The 24,416-nt window shown below is 37.7% G+C and overlaps 2 protein-coding genes across 7 annotated transcripts in view; both read right to left on the reverse strand.

Annotated features, from left to right (window-relative positions):
- Positions 1 to 65: 65 nt before the first annotated feature.
- On the reverse strand, positions 66 to 20,262 carry LOC104152905 (protein FAM151B). Of its 3 annotated transcripts, none has more exons than XM_068926337.1 (7): positions 20,204 to 20,262; positions 19,807 to 19,932; positions 17,900 to 18,065; positions 13,767 to 13,984; positions 11,878 to 12,013; positions 9,627 to 9,709; positions 66 to 242 (listed from the first exon to the last, which is right to left on the reverse strand). In XM_068926337.1, exons 1-7 carry the CDS (start codon positions 20,220 to 20,222, stop codon positions 214 to 216), a joined length of 777 nt encoding a protein of 258 aa, XP_068782438.1. In that variant the 5' UTR covers positions 20,223 to 20,262; the 3' UTR covers positions 66 to 213. The 3 variants fall into 3 exon arrangements, with proteins under 3 accessions (XP_068782438.1, XP_068782439.1, XP_068782436.1); XM_068926338.1 differs by lacking the exon at positions 66 to 242 and adding an exon at positions 5,427 to 8,410; XM_068926335.1 differs by lacking the exon at positions 66 to 242 and having other exon boundaries at positions 8,472 to 9,709.
- A 513-nt stretch (positions 20,263 to 20,775) lies between these two features.
- Positions 20,776 to 24,416, reverse strand: part of LOC104152911 (zinc finger FYVE domain-containing protein 16) — a 30,199-nt gene continuing 26,558 nt past the window's right edge. For all 4 annotated transcript variants that reach the window (XM_068925020.1, XM_068925022.1, XM_068925021.1 and 1 more), the window contains 3 exons: positions 24,181 to 24,286; positions 23,571 to 23,735; positions 20,776 to 22,652 (listed from right to left, as the gene is read on the reverse strand). In XM_068925020.1, coding sequence (XP_068781121.1) covers positions 22,491 to 22,652; positions 23,571 to 23,735; positions 24,181 to 24,286 — 433 coding nt within the window. In that variant the 3' untranslated portion in view covers positions 20,776 to 22,490. The remainder of the gene's footprint in view (positions 22,653 to 23,570; positions 23,736 to 24,180; positions 24,287 to 24,416) is intronic.

Consider the following 24,416-nt stretch of genomic DNA (forward strand, 5'->3'; position numbering starts at 1 on the left):
ATTGAAAGATTCTTGGTCACTTATGGATGGGCTGACAAACCCTAGTCTGTGCACATGCCCAAAAACAAAGACGTGTTTGTCATGTTAAAAAGGTACATTTGCACAGTTACGTATCCAAAAATGAGAAAGTTCTGAAAATAGAGTTATGTACATTTTAACAGCTATTACCTACCAGTGGAAGGATGGTGAGGCTCACAGAACGTTTGGTTCCAGTCAGGTCCCAGATGAAGGACTGCATCTTACTTCAGTAGATGTTGGATTAGCATCCACATATATCAGGCAGAACAATTACAGGCAAATTTTTTGCGGCAGAGAAATTATGTGAAACAACAGAAGGCAATATTAAATTATTAACTAAATACAAGTTATTCCATATAAACCCTACATAGAAACAATATACTTTTCAAATATTTTCATGATATTATAAATGTAAACTGCAATTTTCTATTCTGTCCATCTCATAATGAAGTTAAATATCAGAAGTTAAAAATACATCTTTAAGGAATATGAATTCTTGTTTAGACAGTATCAACTAAGGACTAGATATTCTGACAGGTTTATTTGCTGAAGGTACAAAACTGCCTTGGTTTTACAATAACATTTATGAGATTACTGCTCTCTCAATAGAAACAGTAATTATTTACAAAAAGCTCTGATCCCTGGGGGAAATGGCAAATGTCTCACTTGAGAAGTACAATTCCTCTGCAGTGTTGGAAGTACTTTGTATTTAATTTTGATAAAGAAGTAATGTGAAAAATTAACATTAATGTTTATCATTACATCATGTTACAAGTGACCTTTAGAGGAAAAACAATTCAGTTTTGTTCTCTGGCTGTTGTTATGTTGCTTAAATAAAGGTTCATTTTTTCCCCTTATTCACTTAGGAGATGCTGAGTCACTACCAAAGGTACCCACTTGCAAGTATTTCTCAGGCCGTCTCTATACAGGAAAATTGGAATAGTTAATTAGATTTAATCCAACATAGCTAAACTAGTACAAACCCCTTTGAGTGAGTGATACTCTTCAGGTAAACCACTATGTTAATTTGGTTCTGGGAGATACGTTTTTATCTTTGAAGTCTTAATCCTACTTGCCCTCCAATTATTCATAAGGGTTTTTTAAAGCAAAAAATGGGAAGCAAGACGACCTGAATCTAGTGTTAAATCTCCCCAAAAGCTTGAAGGTTTAAAAACAACAAAAAGGTCCCTCAGATGTTCTTTATATACCTTGATAAAGAAAACATCACAAGCTGAAATTTCTTCCTTGCTAGTTTTCCTTTTAAGAGCCATGGTTTCCCATCTTGAGAGAACAATCTGGCCTAGGTCTCTGTGTTAATTCATATATTCCTGTTAAAACTGTGAGAACTTTAATAAAGTTTTCCAGGGAGGTTGCTGTCCAAGAGGTCAGCTATGATCTCAATTATCATTCAAATTAGAACAGTATTTAAAATATGCTGCTGTTTTTATTAACTGCATGATGACAACACTATAGCTCTCAAACACAGTCTCAGTCACTGTAGGCGAGACCTCGCAAAGGAGTAAAGCACCAGTGCTTCAGTGACTACAATGGAGCTAAATTAGAGTCTGATCCAGCACACACTTCTGCATGTGCTTAACTTTAAGGATGTGAATTAGTCCTATTCATATCATTTGGAACACTAATACGATCAAAATCAAACATACACATGTGTTTGAAACACTGGAAATGCTGCCTGGAGTCAGAACTTATCCAGTAACAACTTTGCCAAAGTCAGTGATGCCGACTATACCAGTTTTGAAACTGATTCATGTAACTGAGTGCAAGTGCTTGTTTCAATAGCAATACTTGGTTTAAAAATAACTTACATGGCTTACTTGGTGGCCTGGGTACAAGGAAACACATTTGATATATTTTGATATGCCCATACACAATCATGTATTTTAGAAGAAAGCCAGATACTTATACTGGATAATAGATTTATCCTAGGAAGCAGTATCTCTTGCAAAAAAATTACTTAGGGAGCTATGGTGAATAAGGAGTCAAAGAGCTGAGGAGTGACACTATCTGAAATGTCTACTATATGTCTAAGGAGATGAACAGAGGTAAACCAGATAGCAGGGGAGGAGTTAGGCACTCCCTGAGGCTAGCTCTGCAATCCGTACATCAAGACAGATGCTGATAAACCTGGAAATGCTACAGGAATTGCTGTGAGAATTAGAAGCCAAATTTTATAGTGAAAAATTAGCGAAACTCATCCACTTACCAAAGATTAATGTCATGAATCCTTACACAGTCCTAGCTTTAATTATTTAAAATGGACATGGCATTTCTATGAGTAAGCCTGCTTGTGAAGGTAAGTTACAGCTTTCAGTAAAATATGCACCACTTACTTAAGATATTTTTAATTTTGAATCTCTGTGATAGATTTTTGCAGATCATCTAAGAGTTTTAAAAGGTGAAAATATTTTATCTTCGGCATTTATTTTCTCTGCAAAATGTCGGGAAACCATAAAATAAAATTATTCTGTTAGACAAATAGTGGTAAGCCTCACAAAACCATCTAAAATATGCACTCAACTACTATATTTGATATTTTGGTTTAAGAAGTATGATAGATAGTCACTGCATAAAAATGTTGTAAAGAAGCAGTGTTTAAGGATACATAGTGTTCCAAGTATAGTTTGCAAAATATCCTTCCCTGCACTTTTTGGTTTGCTTATGCTATAAGGCGAAAGAGAGAGGCATTTGAAGGGGTTATTTTTTCTTCTTACAGTTATGAAAAAGAATGTAGCACTTGCAAAAAGAGTATTACCATAAATTGATGCAGCTACACAAGAAAACTATTAAACTAAAACAGTCATTAAATGAATGTCTTTTTTTCTCATCAATCCTTGATGAGACCTTCATCTTTCTGCATCTGTTAAGCAGTACAGCTGATTATTTTTCCAATCAAAGCCAGGTATTTATGTGCAAGGGGATTCTTACATTAGTAAACCATTACTCCATCAGTTCACTATTCCGTTCATGAAACAAAAGCATGGCTTCTTATAGAAAGGTTAATCTTAGTCACAAATAACCATCCTACAAAAACATACACACCGTAAGCATGAGGGGGACAAGTTTTTGTAACCTTCAAGTTAAAGGGAAGAGTTAGAGGGAAGAGTGCCTTTTGCGTAATACTTCCCAAGCAAGCACTTCTTAAAGTTTAACAAGCTCTCCAAAACCTTCAGAGACATCAGTTTTGAGATGGACACATCTTAAGAAAACTGAGGTTTTCTTTGCAGGATGAAAAGGATAAAATGCCAATTTTTATGACTAATTACTCAGATAAAATATCCAGCTAATAAACCTTTTGAAAAGACAATAAGTCTTGTACTCTTTTACACAAGTTAGCCTTATTTTAAAACATGAATATTCTGCAAAATTCCCATTCTTCAGAGGAGGATACCCATTATCTGACACAGGTGTCTCCTTGGCAGCTGATGTTTACAGCTGGTTTAAAAAAAGCAGAGATCTCTTAGGAATGTCCTTGGCTTATCATTTCATGCATTTAAAAATGCAATTAAAACATAAGCACACCTCTTTGTACAGAACCAGCAACAGAACCTAAGGACTTTGATTAAGGGCCTAGTTCAGTTACTTTGTACAAATCCTTTAAATTAACAAATTCCTTGTAAATATCTCTTAAAACTCAACAAAGATGAGGTTTGTAATAATCGAACTACAAGCATTACAGAAGAATTAAAAATAAAACTAATTTTGCATCCATATTAATCCTCTACAGTAGTATCTTCTATGTAGCAGGTGAAACATGTCATTAAATCATGGAAAAATGAAAAATTTCTGAAAAATTAAAGGCAACAAAGCCGGAATATAAGGATATTAAAAAACAAATCATTGACCCCAACATTCAGATGTTCAGACTTCAGAAGATGATGGAGTACAGTACTTTGCATTTTACTGAAGTACAATACAAATAATTCTTTATCATGGGTTTTAATGAAGAAGGTCTGCGATGGCAGCCTAAGTTGTTGCTATTCCCAGCTGCCTATTGCACCATTCTGCCAGAAGTTACCGCTCCTGCAGTGGAGCTGGCAAGAGGGAACACACGGACCTTGTACCCTAGCGCAATTCTGGTTCCTGAAATGGAGTAACTGCAGTGTGAAGTGAGTATCAACGGTGCTACTAAAAAGGTATTACAATAACGCAGTAATTACAGTAGTCTACAGTAAAAAGACAACTCAGAAATAATAGCAGCGAGAAGAAGGGAGTCCCATCTTACCTCACTTACAGTCATATGCCAAAAGTCATCTGTTAAAGCCCTAGGAGGGAAGCAGCAATCTAAAGACTGATAAAAGCCCCTGGCGTGGATTTTATGTGGCAGCCCTTGCTTTTGGTTATAGGCCAGTTGAAGATTTGTACGTAAAACTCTTGCTAAATGTAACGCGTTAATACATAGAAGATATGCTTAAGGATCAGGGAATTATATTGCATAAGCAAGATATTCCTGCAACAAAAAATGAACAAACTGAAGTGTGGAAGAAAAGTCAATGGACTTCAAAACAAATAAAAAATAACAACAGCTTTTAAATTAAAATTTCAATACTTACTAAAAACATTTTGCATTATGGTAGAAAAATCTTCTAATTAACGTGGAGCTTAAAAAAATGTTTATTTTAAAAAAAGGGTCCAAACACTTGTCTTTTTGTAATATTAATAGCTTTACTGACCCTTCTGAAAAGAAAAACTCTCCAAAAATTGAAACAATTTTAAATACATTGAAAGAAATTTGTATAGAACACGGAAATGTAAGGAAGTCCTCCCCTAAATATCAGATATGCTGTAGGATGCAATTCATATTACTCTCACAGGCTCTTCCCAGAGCCTATTCTTTCTTTCAAAAACAAAACAAAAACCAGCCCAAACATTTTGAATTCTATAATACAGTAATTTCTATAATTCTGCTTAAAGAAAGGACCAGGCCATTTTGTCACTAAGTTATTAAATGTGTTATAAAACTATCTGCCTAATTCATCATCTGTGTCTTTTCAATCACTAATGACAGAAATTCCTGAAGGCAGGCTGCAGAAGTGAAGGTTTATGTGAATCTGATTCTGCACAAGGGGAACTGAAAGGTTCAAATATAGCTTCCTGGGACGGTGCACAATCACTACTGCTATGAAAAAGATAACATGCACCATATGCTAGAATCAAATTCCTTAGTCTCCAAACATGGAGAAAATCACAAGTGAAAGCTGTACGGTGCTTGGGCTTGATAACACCAAATAGGGTTTAATGGAAAGTTAAGTGCAGAAATATATCTGTAATAACATTAGCAAAGGGTCTGATCACACAGATGATCACAGATGATCAATAAAATACAAAAGGTTTTAATTTAGCTTGAAGAAAAAGACTGCTTTTTACACTCAGAGAAGACCAAAATGGGAAAATGCTTCAGATAAATGCTGGAGATGAAGATGGGGAGAACTTATTTTTCTTAAAAGTGTCTTTGGGGGCACTAATGAGGTCAACTTCCTTCTGCAACTTGTTGTATTATCTACTGAGTAAGTTCCATCAAATTCACGTAAAAACACAAAGATCGAATTACACTTGCAGTAAACCAGAAATGTTTTATTAATCTGTTAACTCACCTAGACATCCTTCTGGAGTTTGAATGCAACTGTTAAACACTGTGAATGATACCGAGTTCCATTACAGTCAAGCACATTTGTCCACAGAACAAGGACGAGCAAATCTCAAAGTCTGGCTGAAAGTATCACCAGACATGAAACAACACTGTTAAAGAAAATGATGCCACAAAGAGGAGGTAGAACTTACAACTCCTACACAAATCATCAAGTACAAGGACACAAGATAAAAAAGACAGCAACGGCTAGACCAACACAGGACTGTCATAGATACTTGTTTCCAACAGAATAAATAACCAGCTTTCATCTCACCTTTATTATTTCATTGCCAGCCCCCAAGTTAACACATCCGATTTTACAAGGAAAGCATTTATATCCAGGCTTGCATGAAAACAGAGAAACAAATTCAAATGTCTTTAGCTACGTACAAGTAAGACCAAATCCTCAACAACACAAACCACTTCACAGGAAACTTAATATAATTACTTGCTTTCACATGGGTAAAAAAAAGATACATACAGAAATTCAGATACACAGGATAATCCATGCAGAATAATCAAACTCGCCACAAAGTCAAACCCTTCTGTCACTGCAAGAACGCTGCACAGAATTTATTGCTAGCATTTTGTCTAACCCAGTTGTACATGTCTTGTTACCTTATTAATTTTTTTGGTAATCCAGATCATTGTCTCCTTTTAATTTTATCTGACTACCCCTATTTATTCATATCCGTATGTACTAGTCCATGATGTTTTCTCCATGGTGCCTGCAAATACTTTGAAACTCCTTGAAAATACTTTTGGTAATTGCTGACAGTGTTTCCTACTTAATAGTATAATCAGTTTTAACAATTCCTAATCCTTCAGATGAGAATTGCGAAGTGAGGAAAAGGTTTCTAAATAGTAAAAAAGCCTGCCAGTGTAGAAGCAAAAAGGCCTAACAAACTTTAAGATGAAATCCATTAAGTCAATATATGTAAGGGCCTGCAACAGCAAGGAGCACAACCTAATTGAGGAGTCCATTCCAGTCCATAAACCATATATAAATTGTGTAACAAAAGGACAAGCAGATACTCTTGTCTTCATATCTATTAAAATTAAATCTATGCCTAGAGAGTTGCTGTTTCTGAATGGTCAGCAATATCTTAAAAAGAAATATAGACTAAGCCTAGAACTAGTTGAGTGTTCAGAAAGCATAATGCAAGAACTCAATGCTATTTAGTGACACCTTGCTTTCAATAAATGAATAGAGCTACAGCGATATCTCCTCAAACTATTTCTGTTATGTTCCTCAAAAGCAAATTCTGTTATTTACACAACTGCCTAATTAATTATGGCAGCTATGTTGCTTTCGGTTCCAAAAGCTGGCTCCTGTCTCCTAAGTGCTTCTTGTTCCATAGTACATTCCAGAGAATAAAAAGCTGAGCTTTTCATACTATTTCCTACCAGTATATGGTATGCTATAGATTCAGAGCAATGTTTGTAACTTGGACTTAAGCGGGCTGCAGTCAGTCATATGTCCTGTTCTCCCTGAAGAGGATTTAAGTGAAAAGGTCATGATCCAGAAAAGAATACTGCATGATCAGATCTGCTAGCACATCTGTTCATGCAATAGTTTCTGCACCTGGTTTAGTCTAAGTGACCTGGGTTAGAAAGTAGTCTCCTATTTAAAGCATTTAAAGCACTTTACATAGTTATGATAGGTTAGAAAATACTTATCTTTTTCCCATGGCCTAGCAAGGTGTGCACGTGGAGCTAATAGAAACAGATACTTCAGAGAATAGGGAGGTTTCCAAGCTAAATCATGTTGCCACATTGAAGTAAGAAATACATCGCTTCTCCCAATTCATTAAAAAGAATTACGCTGCCAAACTTGACCTTTTGAGTGTTACTGCCATTCATAATGATTGTGGTACTTTAAATGAGGTACTCTGTTTAACTGTTCCAGGTGCAATTAGATACTTTCTTCCTTATCTAGAAAAATACTTCCTAATTTTATCCAACTATATTACATCTGAAGAGGTGACAAAAATGATGACAGCTCTATCCCTCAACAAAGGTGAACAATTATTTGGTAAACCCGGTAAAGGTGATGTAGGTAACAACCATGAACCTTGAATTTTAATAACTGCATGAAATCACAGTGTTTCAAGATTTAGGATTAATGAACATAACTTAACTTTTCTAATAGAGTTACATTAATACTAAAAAGAAGAAGTTGTAAGAACAAAAAAAGTTGTAATTAATTCTTTAGTACTCACAGCCTGCCCAGGATTGTGCAAAACATCAAAGATAAAATTCCTGTTGCAAAGCATTTACAGTCCAAATATTAGATATTTAAAATACTGAAAATCCTAGAAGATTTTGCTTTGGAACAGTTTATCTCTCCCTTCCCATCCCCTCAGCCCTTTGCTATTTTGCATGTGACAGTTTTATGAAAGAAGCTGGATAAAATTGGTAAGCCTTACAGAAGAGAAAGGAAATGAAGAATGTCATCATTCAGAATTTGAATTCAGTCTGTATAGTCAACACTTAAGATTTAATTCATCAGAATAATCAACAAAGTGCTGAAACTATTTACTGAGAATCAAAAAATGTAACAGATTATTACAAGCTATATTTGGCATATAATGCACATTAAAAGAACACAGATTTGATCTGTGCAGGTATAATTAGAATTTAGGTAAACTGAAGATCTAGGTATTTTCCTAAGATGTGAGAAGAGTGGAAAGAGGAGGGCAAGAAGGTGCCTGAGGAATGCCTCTTCACAGAATCAGCTTTCATCTAGAAATAAAAATCTCTATTGTTATTGTGAAAAAAAAAATTCACAATGTCAGGCAAAAGACGTAGCTTATGTTTTAATCTGCAGAGATTTCAATGTCAGGATACAAGTTAAGAGATGGAGAAGCAATAGAGGCAAAAACGCTTAAAAGAAAATGGGCAGGCCTCTTCTCGCAGATGATAAACAGGGTTGCAATGAGTTTAGTTTTCCTCAAAGAAAGTCAGCTTTTCAAAAGTTTTCCCAACAGTATTACGAGAGTTAAAAACATGTACAATCCAGGAAAACACAGAAAATAACCGTACAGCCACAGAAATGCACAATTATCAGGAGTATTCTCCTGATTTTGGGGGTTCTGCACGCCCAGCGCCTCCTGCAGTGCAGCTCCAACTCCACCTCAGTCTCCTAACAATCCAAAGACTATATTGCTGACGGCTCAGAAAGCACAGAGGGAAGCCCTGGCGTGAAATGCACAATGATCATAGTGCAAAGAACTAATTTAGTTCTAATTCAGAATACATAACCATTCTTTCTCCCCTCAGTGTGTATCATCCTGGATCCCACTAAAAACACCTAGCAAACACTATCTTCTCTTGATAAAGGGTCAGAACTTCATCAATTACGACAGCAGTAAAAATGCAGTGCATCAAGATGAGCTACAAAATAACCCCTTCAGCAACCCCTTCATTGTTCTGTACTTACTACAGTCTCCTTTCCCTGTCCGTCCTCCTGTGCAAAGGGTGAAAATAAAATCTTTGGTAGAGGTCTAGTGTCCCAGAGATTCTGGCTTACAAAAAAGTAGTTGGTAGCAAATTACCTTGGCTCACAGGTATCATTTGGGGCACCCTCCCCTTTATATACTTGTAGGGAACAAGTGCGAGAACATTTACGAAACACGGGTAGTCTCTACTACATGCTACTGGATGAAGGAGAGGGAACGTGCATATGATGAGCAAACAACAATTCTGACCTTTTAAAGAAGGCATTATATTTCTATTTGAGAAGCCTTTAAATAAAGTGTATTTAAAAAAAAAAAGTCATGATCAATGGATATGTTCTATACAATGCAAAAAAATCCATTTCTCTGAACAAGAAACCTTCACATTAAAGAGGTTAAGTATTATAAGGTCAGAGTTTGCTGGCTTCCCATTTAATATTCTATTCCTAAGGCTTTTTTGAATTCTGAGTTTTGCGGTTCTAAGATATCATAATATACCCTACTTTTATCAAAGTTCTCTCGTGTATAAAGCAAATCTTCTACAGAATACTCATCTTGCTTTCCTGTCCAAACAGTGAGGCTGTACCTATATAAAAAAAAGAAAAAAGAATTTAAACTGATATGCTATTATCTTATTTTAAAGCATATAAGACAGGAAGACATGGCACTAATAAGTTTCTAAAAACAGTCAGGATAGTGTCTTAATTTTGGAATGTAATTACATACCAAACTTCATTTCCTTTACGTTTCAAAGTTACGCAACCAAAATTTATGAGCTACCAGAATTAGACTTTTATAAGTCCCCGTTCTCCTCAGCCCTCTACATTCCCTCAGGCAGCCTTCCTCCACTCAGTCTTGGTGCTACAAGGGAGAGCCCTAGCAGTACAGAGTATGTCTCGTTACCACAGTGACTTCACGTTACTGGGAAAAGCAATTGCTGGATCAACACACTACTCCAAAAATGGACATGTTCAAACGCATTCTAGTTTGCATACACAATGCTCAGTACAGACAGACTAGTTTAACAATAAGACTGCTAGCCTCTACATAAACACCTATTTGACATACGCAAACTAAAATTGGCAGAGCTCTATTCCTTGGCCACATTTGGGTGATTTTTCTTCTCATTATAGAGGTAAGCCACACAATTTTGCTCCAGTCCCATTTTAAGTTTTTTTCCTAAACATGCTAGAATTTCCCAAGCAGGACTGCAAATGTTTTGAGATGGACAGCCTCCACCCCTGAGCACCACTCATCCCTAGCCTGGTTCTTATGTGAACTGTTCTGCCAAACCTAGCAAGGAAAAAAATCCTAGGCAGACATCCAGCCAAGACATTTCAGACTGTGCATTTAAAGTTTAGCAACATAATAAATAATTACAAGCAGAGCATTATAACAGACCACATTAGACAACCTTAGTTATATGTGATATTATCACTGTCTCATATTTTACGTTTGTCACATGTGACGTGTAGTGATGCTATCTGATGAACTGAATGTATCTTCCCTAATATCTCACCTACGCTTTTCTCATTAATTGCACAAGTTTTAATGTAACTTTCTCAAAACGCTAAAATACTTCAAATAATCATTTGAAGTTTAAAAACAATACTATCCCCAATGTCTGCATTATAAAAACTTGATTTTTAAGGCTTTGTTTTCTCCAAATTGTATTAATTTAAAACCCAGGTAAATCAGCATGTCATATATATGTCAGCAAAACCGGCTCAGTAATTTCTGTCTTCTAATCTTGCAGCTACATAATTGGGATTTTCATGCTAAGAACAAGAGTAAATCTTAATATGTCAGTGAGGCTAATGCTGGTATCTAATGAGGAAATGTTTGAGAAGGGCACAATTAACAAAATCTATTCTTAACAGAATAATATTTTGAAATGATTTTTCCAAAGTTTAAAATGTTTAAACATAATTTCTCTCTCAGTTCTCCACTGTACCTGAGAACAATAGCATTTTATTTTTCTACTCTTCGTATTGTCTCTAACTACTTGTGCTTCTGACAAGTGACTGTCTTGAAGTTTCTGTCTTGGGCTTTGACTGGGCACCTTGACTGGTGCTTGAAAACAACTTTATTAAAGTTTAGATAACGAGACTAGATAAAAAAAGATGAGTAAATGACCAGATGTGTGAAGGTTTTATTGTCATTCCGTTATATATTTAAACACAATTGTCCTATGAAATTATTATGGGCTTGTAAAAACAGTTTTAAAATAGAAACTAGGGTCAGTTTGGAAACCACAGAATGTATTCAAGTACCTAAGCAAAATTCATTAGCTTCCTAGCAAACTCATTAACTTCCTATTCAAAAATCACATCTTTGATGTTTTTCAAGACGCATTATTACATGAAATATAAACACTAAGTATATAAAAATTTAAGTATTTAAGTTGAATTGATTCCAAAATGCAACAAACTACTCGGTCTATTTGACTATATTAGTCCTACGAAATGTTTGTAAAGGAACTGGATTACAAACCTATACACTATTCAATACCTATGAAGCCATTTTAAATAGCCTTTTGGAATTTTAACATTTGCAGAAATGAACAGTCCCCACTTCTGCACACAAAACAATTTAACAGCGAAAGGAGCTAAGGAAATCAAGAAATAAACTAAAAAGTAAAAATATTTTCAATGTAATTGGGATGAGTATGTACACATAAATGTGCTATATTTCATATTAACAAATATGTGCCTTTATAATAAAACTGCTAAAAATAACCCCCCTCAAACTTACCTGTCTGACTGCTGTAATAACCAGCACAGCTCAGATACCGACTGTCGTACTAATGCTGCTCTTACAGGGAAAGTTACAGGCTGAGAAAGTGCACTGCATATCTGAGCCATTTCTTTCACCATCATCCAGTCATAGCCTACAATAAAGACCATTTGATTAAAAAGAATTCTTTGCCGATACAACTTCTATCAAAACAAGACACAATGATTTGTAGAACAGTTACGTTTTAAGACCAAACATAAGCAAATGTGAATATTGCGAAAAATCAGATAACTCTAAAAGTGAAATTGCCAAATGATTATAAACAAAACATGTCATTGTTCCAGGGAAAAAAAGCAATACTAACCAGGAAAAGGAAACTTATTTGGAAAATCTTTATGTCCAGTAACTAAAACATTATTTTTAATACAGCTATAGAATTCGATTTTTTTTAAACGTCCAGGGAATTATAGCTTTGCTTGCACTCTAAAAAAAGACTCGACTTCAGTATAGACTAGTTTTAACTTGATAGTGGACCTGTAAAAGCAGAAACACTTTGGAAAAAAAAGAAAGGATTTCAGAATGAATGCAATAAAAAACAAAGTAATACAAAAATGAAGCAAGTAAAATTTTTTCTACTAAAAAAATGCTAAAGTAAGCAATGTAAAAAACTTTATGAGTGCCAGCTTTTAAGACTTTTACAAGTACTAAAACTAGTTGAAATTACATTTAATGGCTCTCCTGTTTCTACTGGCTATGAAAATCCTAACTTCAGTAATGACGGTTAATCCTTTTTTCTGGATTAATCATATGCAACATAGTGATTGAATAGACTTAACAGTACCAAAGCTTAAAAAAGGTTTTGTTTGGGCAAACAGCAACTTGTAGTTATAATCCGTCAAAAGAGCTGTTTTTCTTGCATCTTACAAAACAGCCTTAACTAGCATCACCATAAGCTGAAATTTAGCATCAAAATAAAATTACCAACGCTATTAAAATGATTACGTGGCAGAGTATTTCCAATACATATGTCTAGCAACTTTTTACTGCACTCAAAATACTTTGGAAAAAGTATTATCTAGTTCAGTAAAATTACTGCATGCCATATAACAAAATCATGATTAATGCAATCCTAAATCTTGCTAATGACCAGTTATCAATTTGGGAAGGTTTTGGAATGGATTTTGTTTCTGCAGTCACAGATGATTTCAATGGAGACTATGCTAACGCACACAAACGCATGCGTGCTGGGCTCCCTAAACCCCTAATACAGCAGCCATGAGAATTATGAGAGGGAGTCCGTGAAAGAGATTCTAAAATAGTGATCCCATGTTCAGGATCTAAATTCTAGTTAAGGATTAACAGTAAGAAACTGCAATTAGATTTTCAAAACTGACTTTTAAAAAATTACTAACAGATCAATTAATTGGAATTTTGGGGGAAAAATTTTCAGCAGAAACACAATGTTAAAAAGTATTGATGTATAATTTAATTTTAGTCATCTAATGCAAAAGCACTTTGATAGGTTTTAAATTACCAGCTAATACGCTATTTTTCTTCAGGAAATGTGCCAGAATTCCAATTAACAAACCAAACCTGCTGTAATTCAGGAAGTAGCCCTACCTGAAACAGGGCTTAAGCAATTTGGCCCAATAAATTCCTCAATATGTGAGAACGAGTTAAACAACAAAAATATCAGATCTGTATACAGTTCTGTTGCATTTCAATTAAGCACTGTATTAACTGCTATATAACACACGTCATCAAACATCCACCAATAAAATAATTCTTTTTATAATCACTATTATTTTCCAACTGACAAAATACAGGCAATTTATTTTGAATCAATTTTGAAAGCAATTTGAACAAAATTGGCTACGCAGCACAAGTGTTACAGTTTCCATCTTTACCTTTATTGTGTTTTTCAGGGTGCCAGCCAGTTGTCCATCCCAGTGATAAGGTTACATTTGGGAAAAATGAAGTGACAGTGTCAAGGAATCCTTTTGCATCCACTACAGCATTACTTCCATTAGGTCCTGGTAGAACATCTGCATTGATCCAAACAGGTTGTCTCAAGTGCAGCTTCACACGTTCCAGAAGCTCCAAAGAAGGCCGTACGGCTTCTAGACTGTATCAGTAACACACAGTTGATAAGAGGCACTTCTCAAATTAAGAACAGAAAATGTATAGTATGTATACAGATGAATATGCTAAAGAAACTGTCTCAGTAAGCCAGAGAGCATTTCAGCACATGCTGAGGACCCCTTCTAGCATAGGCTGACTGTAATTGCTGGGGTAAAGTAAGGCATAAGCCTCACCTTTCCCTGCTGCCCAATATGAGCTGCTCCATCGCAATAGAGAGTACTGGGGTAACTCTCCTCATAAATTACTTCAGTGTAGCCTATCTGGGGCACAGCTAAGCTTCTTCCCTTTTTTTTTGACCCTTTCTGTTCAGAACGGTGACGTTCATTGGACCGTCCCTCTGACTGGTGCACAAGCACGCCGGGCACCGAAGCGCTGGCGCTGTTATCAGGAGCTGCGTCCAAGAGAACACACGCAAGAAGAGACTACACGCAAGCCTGAGCGTTACCACTACAGACCTTTGGAATAGCTTGGGTTTCAGATATGCTTAAACTGGTTGCTACCAACCACGAGATGCAATGGACAAAAATTAGACGAACTACTTGACTGCTGGATACATTATACTTGGAAGGGCCTGTAGAAGGACTTTTCATATTTGGAAAATGCTGTCGAGATACCGCAACACAGAGCTCTAACTGCTGAATACACTTCATTTACAGAGAATTATATCTCATAGCTCTTCTCATTTGTGACCCTTTAAGAGTTGGAGTTTTTTTTACATAGAAAGCTTGGGACAGAGTCTAATAAAGGAAGCCACAACAGGCTCTGACTACTGTTAGAGTTTAGATTAAACCACCGAACGGAAGAAACCCCAAAGCCACAGATGCTACCATTAATTTAAATATGTTTCTTCTATTTACATATGCTCCTGAAGTTTATATACTATCCAAAGGGTAAAAATAATAGCTTGAGCTAACATTAACGGCGTAAGTATTTTCCACGTTGTCTGAGGCCAGAACAGCTCAAATTTTCCCTGAATTAATACGCAGCTGAGAAAGTCAAAGCCAGTGGAACGCCTTGCTTTCCTTTTTTACTACAAAGTATCTGATAAGGTGAAGAGAAAAAAGCCCCAAGTAGCTTCTCCTGAAACAAACAAAAAAACCCTAGACTATAGCAGTGTTCTTACTGCACAGCACTTGGAAAATTAGTTTGGACTGCCCACTCCATATTAAAATGATTCTGGCATTTTTAAAATGAGACTCTGAAGTCCTTTTACAGAATATATTCATTTTTGTATGTAAAGCCAGGCAACAGGAAATGTGATTACATGGTTAGTCAAGGTGACAAGAAAACAAAATATTTCTTTCTAAGCACTGCCAGAATAATCTTTAATATTTCAGCAATGGTATTCAAATAAATATTATCCAAAAGAACATCAAATCCTGTGTTACTCATCTGAATATATTTGCACTGTGTGCTTGTAATTTTTAAATGCTTTTATATGATTAGACTCATACAATGTAATATCATTTTAAAAGCTTTTCTAAGTCATGCACTTGGCTGGAAACTCCTTGTGGAAAAATAAGAGATAGTTGTTTTTAAATGACTTTAAACAATAATTAAAATGAAATTAAAAAATAATTTTTAAGAAAATACACTTCTCTTCTCCTTTCCCTTCCCCATCCAGGTAGACATCTACAGATTTCATAATAATAAAAGGATTTAATCTGTCCACATTTCTTGTGTTTTCACAAAACTTTTATGTGAAATCGTAATCATATTATGCAGGACAAAAGGCACAAATCAACTTTTACAACTCCATCAATTGTTCTGTTTCTGTAGCACACTGAGGCCTTGAGCAAGCTCTTTTTAACATGGGAGCGGATTCTCCAAATGTTCCAAAACCAGACATTGTACATGCATATGCAGGCAAAGCTAAAGTTAGGAATTGCAGACGTGTATATCTGAAAATCACAGCTCATTTTAAACCCCATTTCAAACTTTTCAAAGCAATCGCATGGGATTTTCAGGTGTATTTTCCATTAACGCTTATGAGACAGCATGGCTAAAATTCCAACTGAACCAACAAAACTAAAATTAAAAATTCAGGCCAAAAAAATGAATCTTCTTCAACATACATATACTTCAGCATACAAAAAGTAATAAACTTCCTTTCTATATTAGAATCCATATTGAAAAAATCTAACACCACATGACAATGATATGGCCTGAGATCAGATATTCAAAGGATTACACTTACTTCTTAAATAGACACAGCCCAAAATGTTTGTTAATATTGGAGCTGATCAGGAAAGAGAAATTCTTTCTTTAAAAAACAAAAAGTTCTGGGAAAATAAAAATTCATGCTGGTATGGGCTGCTGTTTCTAAATTAATACGAACTTCAGCAGTCCTGGAACAGGGTTTTGCTTTTCACCAGAAGCCTTCCTGGAAGGCCCCGACATTTTCATTCCCCTCCCATGGGAGCAAATGACACCGAGAAACCTGGGTGACTGCGGCAGAGACCTGCACACTGCCGGGCAGAGGAGACCCAGGGGCTCCTGCTCCCCTTGCAGCCTGGGAGCAACTCTCCAGTTTCCTAGCTCTAAGGTTGTCTTTTCCAATTTCTTTGTGCAAGCAGAAAAGAAAACTGAAACAAGCTTTCCAGATAGGCACTATCATTTCAGTTTCCACAAAAAAAAAAAAAAACTTTGCTCAAGGCAAATTTTATTTCCAATAAAAAAAAATTGGATTTGTAAAAAAGGGAGTTTTGACAGAAAACTTCTAAGCACATCTGCTGATTATTAATCCTTGTGTGGGTCCTAGGAAGGAGCTCACTTTCTACTAGATGGAAGGATGTGGGCAAGACCCTTCGCTGCAAGATGTGAGAACACAAGGAAACCCTAATCCAGAGAGCAGTTTGTGGAAAAGGTTTCTAGATGTATCCTAACTAAAACTGAATTGCTACTGATGGTAACTGTTGAATTATCAAACAGAAGTCTCTTCATATAACTCTTAAAGCTAGCTGTATGGAAAGCTGCTGTGTTGTAACAGCTGTTTTTCTCTGCAGATGTGTAACTTCTCTGAACTCTGCACGAACAGACTTCTGAGTTCTCTCGGTTCTCCGAGTTCTGCATGAACTTTTCTGGGACAAACTGTCCACGCCTTCTCTCTCCATCCTGGACACTGCTCAACTCCATTTAGAAGGGGAAAAAAAAAACCCTAAAAAGTAGATCCACTTCTTATTACATAAGCTTTCAAACTATTCCTGATTGAGAAAGCCATTTCTACTAAATTTAAAGCCCCTTCTCCTTAAAAGGGAGTCACTGGTGCATCTCACTGAAAGAAATATTAAGAAATGTTCAGCACGTGCAAATAATCTATTTTTTTTCCAAATTCAATTACAGAGCCTGCTGAACTAGTCTGGCCAAATCACTTAAATAATTCAGTCTGCGATACACTTGGCCTGACAAAAAAAAGTTTAAGTAATTACTGCTGGGCAAAGTCACAGGCAAAACTGAACAAAACACTGAATGAAAAGCATGAGATATCAGAAATATATGTAACTAAAATTAACTCTTCCTGTAATAGTTAACAGCTATATAGTTCATTAAATATGAAATCATTATTTGTAGTTCAAAACACTTTAAAGCTTTAGAACCAACAGCTTCACTTCATCCATGATAAGTAAAATATGAGTCAAAAATACTCTTCTGGTGAAAAATAATTCACCCAATAATACTGCTTAGAACTAAAAATAAACATTTATTCTCATAATGAATTCAATAACATCAATTATATTTCAGTGTATGTTCTGTTCAGTAAGTATATTATATTAAATTGCACATTAAAAAAAAAAATTTGCTCTACTGGCACCAGCAAATAATTAGCACAACCAGTAAAACAGTTAATTAGCAAGCATGTAAAGTATACACAAATCTTTGTTTTTCTTTTTAAACATACCTCTTAAAATCCAGCTTGATGCCTTTGTTTGTCTTTACAATCTCTTTTAGCCATTCCTGCAATGTGTTGTCACTATCTGTTTCTGGGGGGTGAGCCATGACAGGGTCACCATTTCCTCCCTTGTCATCACGAAGAAGAATATCCGCTTCTACCATGTGAACAGCACCTGTTTATTTAAAAAACAAATGCTGTAACACAAGCAAACCCAACAGTTCCAGTGTCTGCTTCAGAATCACAATTACAAGGAAAGTTATTTCTGCGTTGGACTGTGCACGCTTGCTCCACAAAGATCGCACGTGGAGTGCACACGGCTGTTTGTGAAGCAACAGAGAAAGCATTTCTTTGGACGCTTCAGTCACTAAACTCTTGAGAAATCTACAAGCAAGTGAAAGCTGCTTTTTAAAGACGCGTTTATCAAAGCAATTATAGCTGGTTCTTGGGGTACAGCAAAACGAAAATCCAAAATGCGAATTCACTCTTCTTATGCTAAATTTCAATTTTTTCTTCTTAATGTAAGATTCCCAAGCTTTTAGAGAAAAGGTCATCAACGTTAACACTGGCAAAGATTGTATTTTCCCCTTGTCTCATTCTCAAGATTGACCAACCCACCTGGGCCAAAACTTAAAGAAGTCAGTCAGCCAGTAAAAAAGCTCTACCATGAAAATACTAGCGGGAACACAAGAAAATGAAGGGAACCTTAGGAATGCTGTAGGTTCTTGAAAACAGCTTCCTATAATGAGAAGCATCTGACAACCTGGGCAGTGCTACGAGCTTTGCAGAGAATCCAAACATATACAGTTACTTAGACTAAAATCCACTAAAAGATAATAATTACATTATCAGTAGAAAACAAATTGTAACTTACAGTCTTCCCAATATTCACATACATCAAATTAACATTCACCGAAATAAACTACCCGCTAATAAGTTGAAGCACTTTAACCATCGTGGACCAGGAAGGAAAGGGGAAGCAATAATAACATTATCTTGTAAATCCAAGAAACATTACCCAGGATATTTCAATATTTCAAACCCATCTTTAACAAAACTCAAAGAAGATCTATCCGTATAAGACCAAAAGTACTTGGAATCCTTAACTGCTTTGAGAAGACGGACCAAGCTTCGCAGTACAGCCCTGACAAACCCCTGAAAGCCAGGGCAAGCACCTTTATAGGGAGTTACTGCAGAAGCACCTGTCTTCTACTGTCTTCTAGGTAACAAACAGCACCTCAGCTACTGCTCTGCAGGGAGCCTCACCAGCAAAACCAGCTCAAGGAGTTACCGTACCTTCTTCACATGCACGTTTGCTCCACAGCACGCTGCCCCTTCAGCAGCATCAGCACTGAACTGCACCCAGGGGGTGCATGAATGGATGGAGCTTTAACCACATCACTTCCATTTTCCTTTTTCCGGAGTGGATCCGCAAACGGGAGCGTCAGCGCCACTGAAGGGCCAACGCACCACGAGAACAAACAGGTCAGACCTGGAAAAACCTGATCACTGCTGCCAAGGAACGGGTGTATCGGGAAACTACCATCTAAGCTCAGTGTGACCATGACAAGAAAATAACTTTATCTGTAGCAGAAGTTCCTGTATTCCTTACGACCTCAACGGGGACAAAAGACTCCAGTGACGTTTTGCGTCCTTAACTAAACACGTAAGTTGAACGACACTCAGTAAGTTAAACGCCAACTCCCTGACTGTCGCTCGGACAGCGGACCAGACCTGAAGGTCCGGACCTCAAGCCCGCTGCCTTCTCCAAACTGAACTACTCAAGTCTAATACTTGGGCACGTGGACAGTTATCCATGCTACCTCAACAAACTCGGGTTAGAGAAACACTGGAAAACGTTATTTCCAACAAGGCAGCCACCACAGTAGATATGATTCCTCTGTATTCACACTTACTTTTGATGGCCTCTTCCATTTGCGACTTTTGGTTTGCCGCGTGATACCACGTGATTTCTGCCCCATCTCTTGTTCGAATGCGGTTTGACCTCAGAAAATAATCCAGTATGTTTTCACTCCAAGCTCCTGCGGCAGCAAGGCAAGACCGTCCCTAGGCAGCACGTTTCCGGGCGCGGCGGCGGCGGCACCTGCGCAGCCCCCCGCGGACATGGCGCCCCCCGGGCAAAGGCCGGGGGCTGCCAGCCGCCACCAGAGCCGGCGCGGGCGGGCGGGCGCTTTCCGGGTGCGCTGCAGCCCCCCACCCGCGGCGGCGCCATCGCTGCCTGGCCCCGGCGGGCCAGCCCACCCGCCGCCCCGGCCCCGGCCCCGGCCGGCAGCGCGGCCGCCGCCCTCTTACCCTGCGCCCCTTCCGCCATCGCCTCGGCGGCGCTCGCCCCGCCCGCCGGCCGCCATGGCGGGGGGGGGCCGCTGCCCGCCGCCGCGCCGAGGGGAGGGGGGGCGGCCGCAGGGCCCCGGGCCCCGCTCAGCCCCCGCGGGAGAGCGGCGGGAGGCTGCGCCCCACAGGCCCGGGGGAAGGGCCGCGCTGAGCGCCGCGGCCGCGGAGCAGCCCTCCCCGCTTGCGGCACCACCAGCCTCCACTGACCCCTCCCTTCAACAAGCGCCATTTCTTTATTTTCAAGGCCTGAGGCCGCGACTGCTGCAGATTCAAATCCTGACCCACCATCTAAGCAAGACCACCTCTCCTTCCTTTATCCATGTCCCTCACACCTCACCAGCCCCGAGCACGCTCTCCTAGGTGCTGCTCTCCCAGGGGCCTGAGCAGTCAGGAAAGGGGTCCAGGCCCCGGGCATCACCCTCCCCTAGCAGTCCCATACGGTTTCAGAGTTAGAAGCGTCCAAACAAAGAGCCACAGAAACAAAACAAACCCAAGAAACATTCAACAAAAAAAGCTTTCGTAAACAGTAGAGGTAAAATACCAAATGTTTTAGTCGCTTTTATTTGTTAGTGATCATTATTTAAAATGAGTTAAACCATGGTAAGGTCAACAGTCAACTGTTCCTTTGGTTACCTCTAAGAAGAAACACAGGTAGAGCTAGTTTGCCCACAGAGTATTGGGCAGCTGTGGTAACGCAAAGCCACCCCATCCTAGTTACATCTCTGTTACAAATACACTTAACAGCGATATCCTCATCCTCTCAGTGCTGCTTGCTTGACTGCTTGTGAACTGATTTCAAGCAACCACTTTTTGTTCATAGCGCATACGTATGGAAAGGTCTTCAGTTTTTGTCCAGGACTGCAGTTTCTCTCTGAGAGAGTCGTACTAATTAGCTCAAACGCACCCTCAGTTTCCTCCAGCCTGAGATCTTGAAGCCTGAACCCTTCTAACACTGGTGTTCCAAAGCACAGGTAACAGCAGAGTCGATTAAGTTACAAACTTTGTTTTCCATATAAAAACAGTGTCCCCTATGAGAATCAAGGCATCAAAGCGTGATTAGTCTTTCATTATAAAATTGTACCAGCATTTTTACTCAAAACCGTATAGATCTTGGATATATTTTTGTTTTGGTTCTGTTCTTGGTAAACAGTTGACAGTTATCAAACCCTGATTATGGTTCACTGAACCTCTGTACCAATCATGTGCATCACAAGTACATAAATAGATCTTAATGACCCAATATCAAAAATACAAGAACCTCAGGTATACTAAAGCAGTCTGTTCATGAAAATTCACACTTAATACATCTGTTCTCCTGAAAATAAAGGTGGCTCCCAAGAGGTGTCAAAAAGTAGTAGAAGGGAGCAGAAAAGATATTACAGGATTCTTGTCCAACTTATTGCTACATGTAGATTACTTCAAGGGTAACCGGGCTTATTAATTATCCTTGGAAGGTCAAATTGTATCAGGACTTTGAACACAGAGTAAAGGAAAAAATACCAATATTTATAAAAATAGCATCCATTTAAGTTAGTTATATCCTTATAAATACAAGAATGAAATCAGTTATTCTATAAAAAATTAATTAGAAGCGTATGTTCCTGAAGCACCAGCATAATATCCTAATATTGTCATGACTTCTCCAACTACAAAGACTTCATAAAAATACCTGCAAAATTTTCTCCTCTTGCTTATCATACACAAGACGACACATGGTGTGCACTTGTGATCTGTACTGACACATGGTGTTTGCAGTCAACTACCGAAGATCTCATATTTGAATCTCAAGTGGCAAGAAAACAGTTTTGTGCCAGCTAAGTATACTTCACAAGGTTCATCTCATTCGCACATGCAAAGCACGTGCTTCAGATGTAATTCGATCTGACCATAAGAATTAAAACACATATATTTTAGGTTAAGAGGCAACAGTGCAGATACTATGGCTTAAAGTTACACTCCGCATAGTAAATGCTACAGTTGTGTAAAGAGGTAACAAAACCCACCCTCTTCTGCAACTGTATTAAGTGTAAAGTTTCAGAACTTCAGGAAATACTAAAAACCACAATTCTTTTGTGGTAAAATAACCAGAGAGAGCTTGGGGTTTGTTTTTAAACAAAACCCAGTTTGAAAGTCTATTAAAACAAAACTTAGTTTTAGTGACATGGATATTTTTAGTGTTTGTAACATTACAGCTTTGGCGTTCAGATCTAGCAAATCAGTATATCGTATGTAATATACATCATCCTCATCAAAACAGATGTTCTATAAGGAAAAATATTAACTCCATTTCCAATGGCAAACTTGTAGGATCTGACATTCCACCATGGATGACAGGAATCAGAGCACTGTCCAATTCATTCAGATAGTTCTGTGGCAGAAGCTGACCGCCAGAGCCTGCCAAGTACTCAACCTAGGAGGAAAAAAGTTTACATCAATACTTTTTTTATATTAATAAGATGACACAGAAGTTCAGTATCTTGGACACAAAACAGTATTTCACCTAGTACTGAACGACAGAAAACAGTATTAAAAACCTAGGCACTGGATGGGTTTCCAGATCAGTCACTCACTATAAGGTTTGCCATTGAGAAACACGCAACGTTCCCCTTGGGCTTATAGGGCCACACACCCTCTGCATCCCAGACTGCTTCAGATAGGTGTCCAGGAGTGATGCGATTACTTCCTAACATCACACTTCGGAGACTAAGTGAGTCTCCATTTCAAAACATATTGCTGAAAACTAGAAACTAAGTTGATTTACACGGTTCTCTGAAATAAGATAAGGAAGTATGACTGAGAATAAAATCTTCAGAGGCAAGAAAATTTAGATCCTGAGTTCAGCTCTCGAGTTCTGTGTCCTTTCCAGGGGCATCACCTACCAGATAGCCTTGCTTTCTCTCCCGTCCTCAGCTGTGCAGACCTGTCCTCTTCTGCTATACAGGCTTCGGTGCATGTACCCCTTACTGAACTAGCTTAGGGAGCTACAATAGCAGGAAACTGTGTACTTCAAGAAACGCAGATAATCAGAAAACTCTCTCTGTGATTCCCTAAATTGACTCACCTTGGAAGCAAATGAGTGCCAGAGTCAGAACGAAGGAATGACTGGTAACACATTGTAAGCAAGCTATCAGGGAATGGGGCAGAAAAGGAAGCAAGCCTATGCCTTCCAGGAGAAACTAGTCATTTGGACAGTTTCTACATGAAATTTCATCCTCCATCTGGATCTGGGGTATGGTAAAAACTAAAAACATTCAGAAAGGGGCCCAAAGTCTTTAAAGGAAAGATTTCAGTTGAAACGTGGTATCTGCAATAAAAGTTGAAAGATTACCTTATCTGAGTCAATGGAAACTCTAAGGCCTATCTTATTCATTCCACTATTTTTCAAGGTTTTAAGATGTGGGCAAAGAGCAGTATTGCAAGCAATAGCAATCTCTTTAGCAAACTGGTGAGGAACAGGGCTGGATAGTTCATGGTCCTTTTGAAAATAGTACACCTGAAATTATAGGAGAGATAAGACAGCAGCCTGGTTATATTAAAAAAAAAAAACACACAAAAGAAAAATACTTCAATGTACACATAATACAAAACAGAAAGCCATATATACCAATGCTTGGTCGCTGGCAAAGTATTCCAGTATTTTATCTGTTCAATCAAAATACATATTGAGTGACTATGGGAATAGTTGAGTGGCTATGGGAATATCTGGATTATATATTTGTATAGTTATCAAAACTTACAGACATGACCAAGTCTCTTTTCAGAAGGAAAATAATGAAAAGGGTGTAAAATGATCAAAGAATTACAGAAAACAGTTGGCATATCAGTAAGGCCACATATTAAGTAAATTAATCTGTTAGGTGGTAACGTGGCTAGAGATGGTACCAAACTACTCTAAACAGTGGTAAAAACAACACTCGGGTACAATGTAATTTACTTACTTCAGTACACTTCATAATTTTTCCCTCGGTTTCAAAGTCTCCACCTTGTAGTACTTTTTCACTCTGAGCTCCTTCCATTGATTTTCCATCTACTGGGCTTAAAATTCTACAGAGGAAGATAACATAGTTAATAATTACACCAACATCTTACCTCATACAAGTTATTCAGCCTAAAGCACAATGTTTAAATAACATTTAGGGATGACTAGACAGTTACATAACAAAAATCTAATACA

The sequence above is a fragment of the Struthio camelus genome, chromosome W (genome assembly GCF_040807025.1).
Source record: "Struthio camelus isolate bStrCam1 chromosome W, bStrCam1.hap1, whole genome shotgun sequence".
Taxonomy (NCBI): domain Eukaryota; kingdom Metazoa; phylum Chordata; class Aves; order Struthioniformes; family Struthionidae; genus Struthio; species Struthio camelus.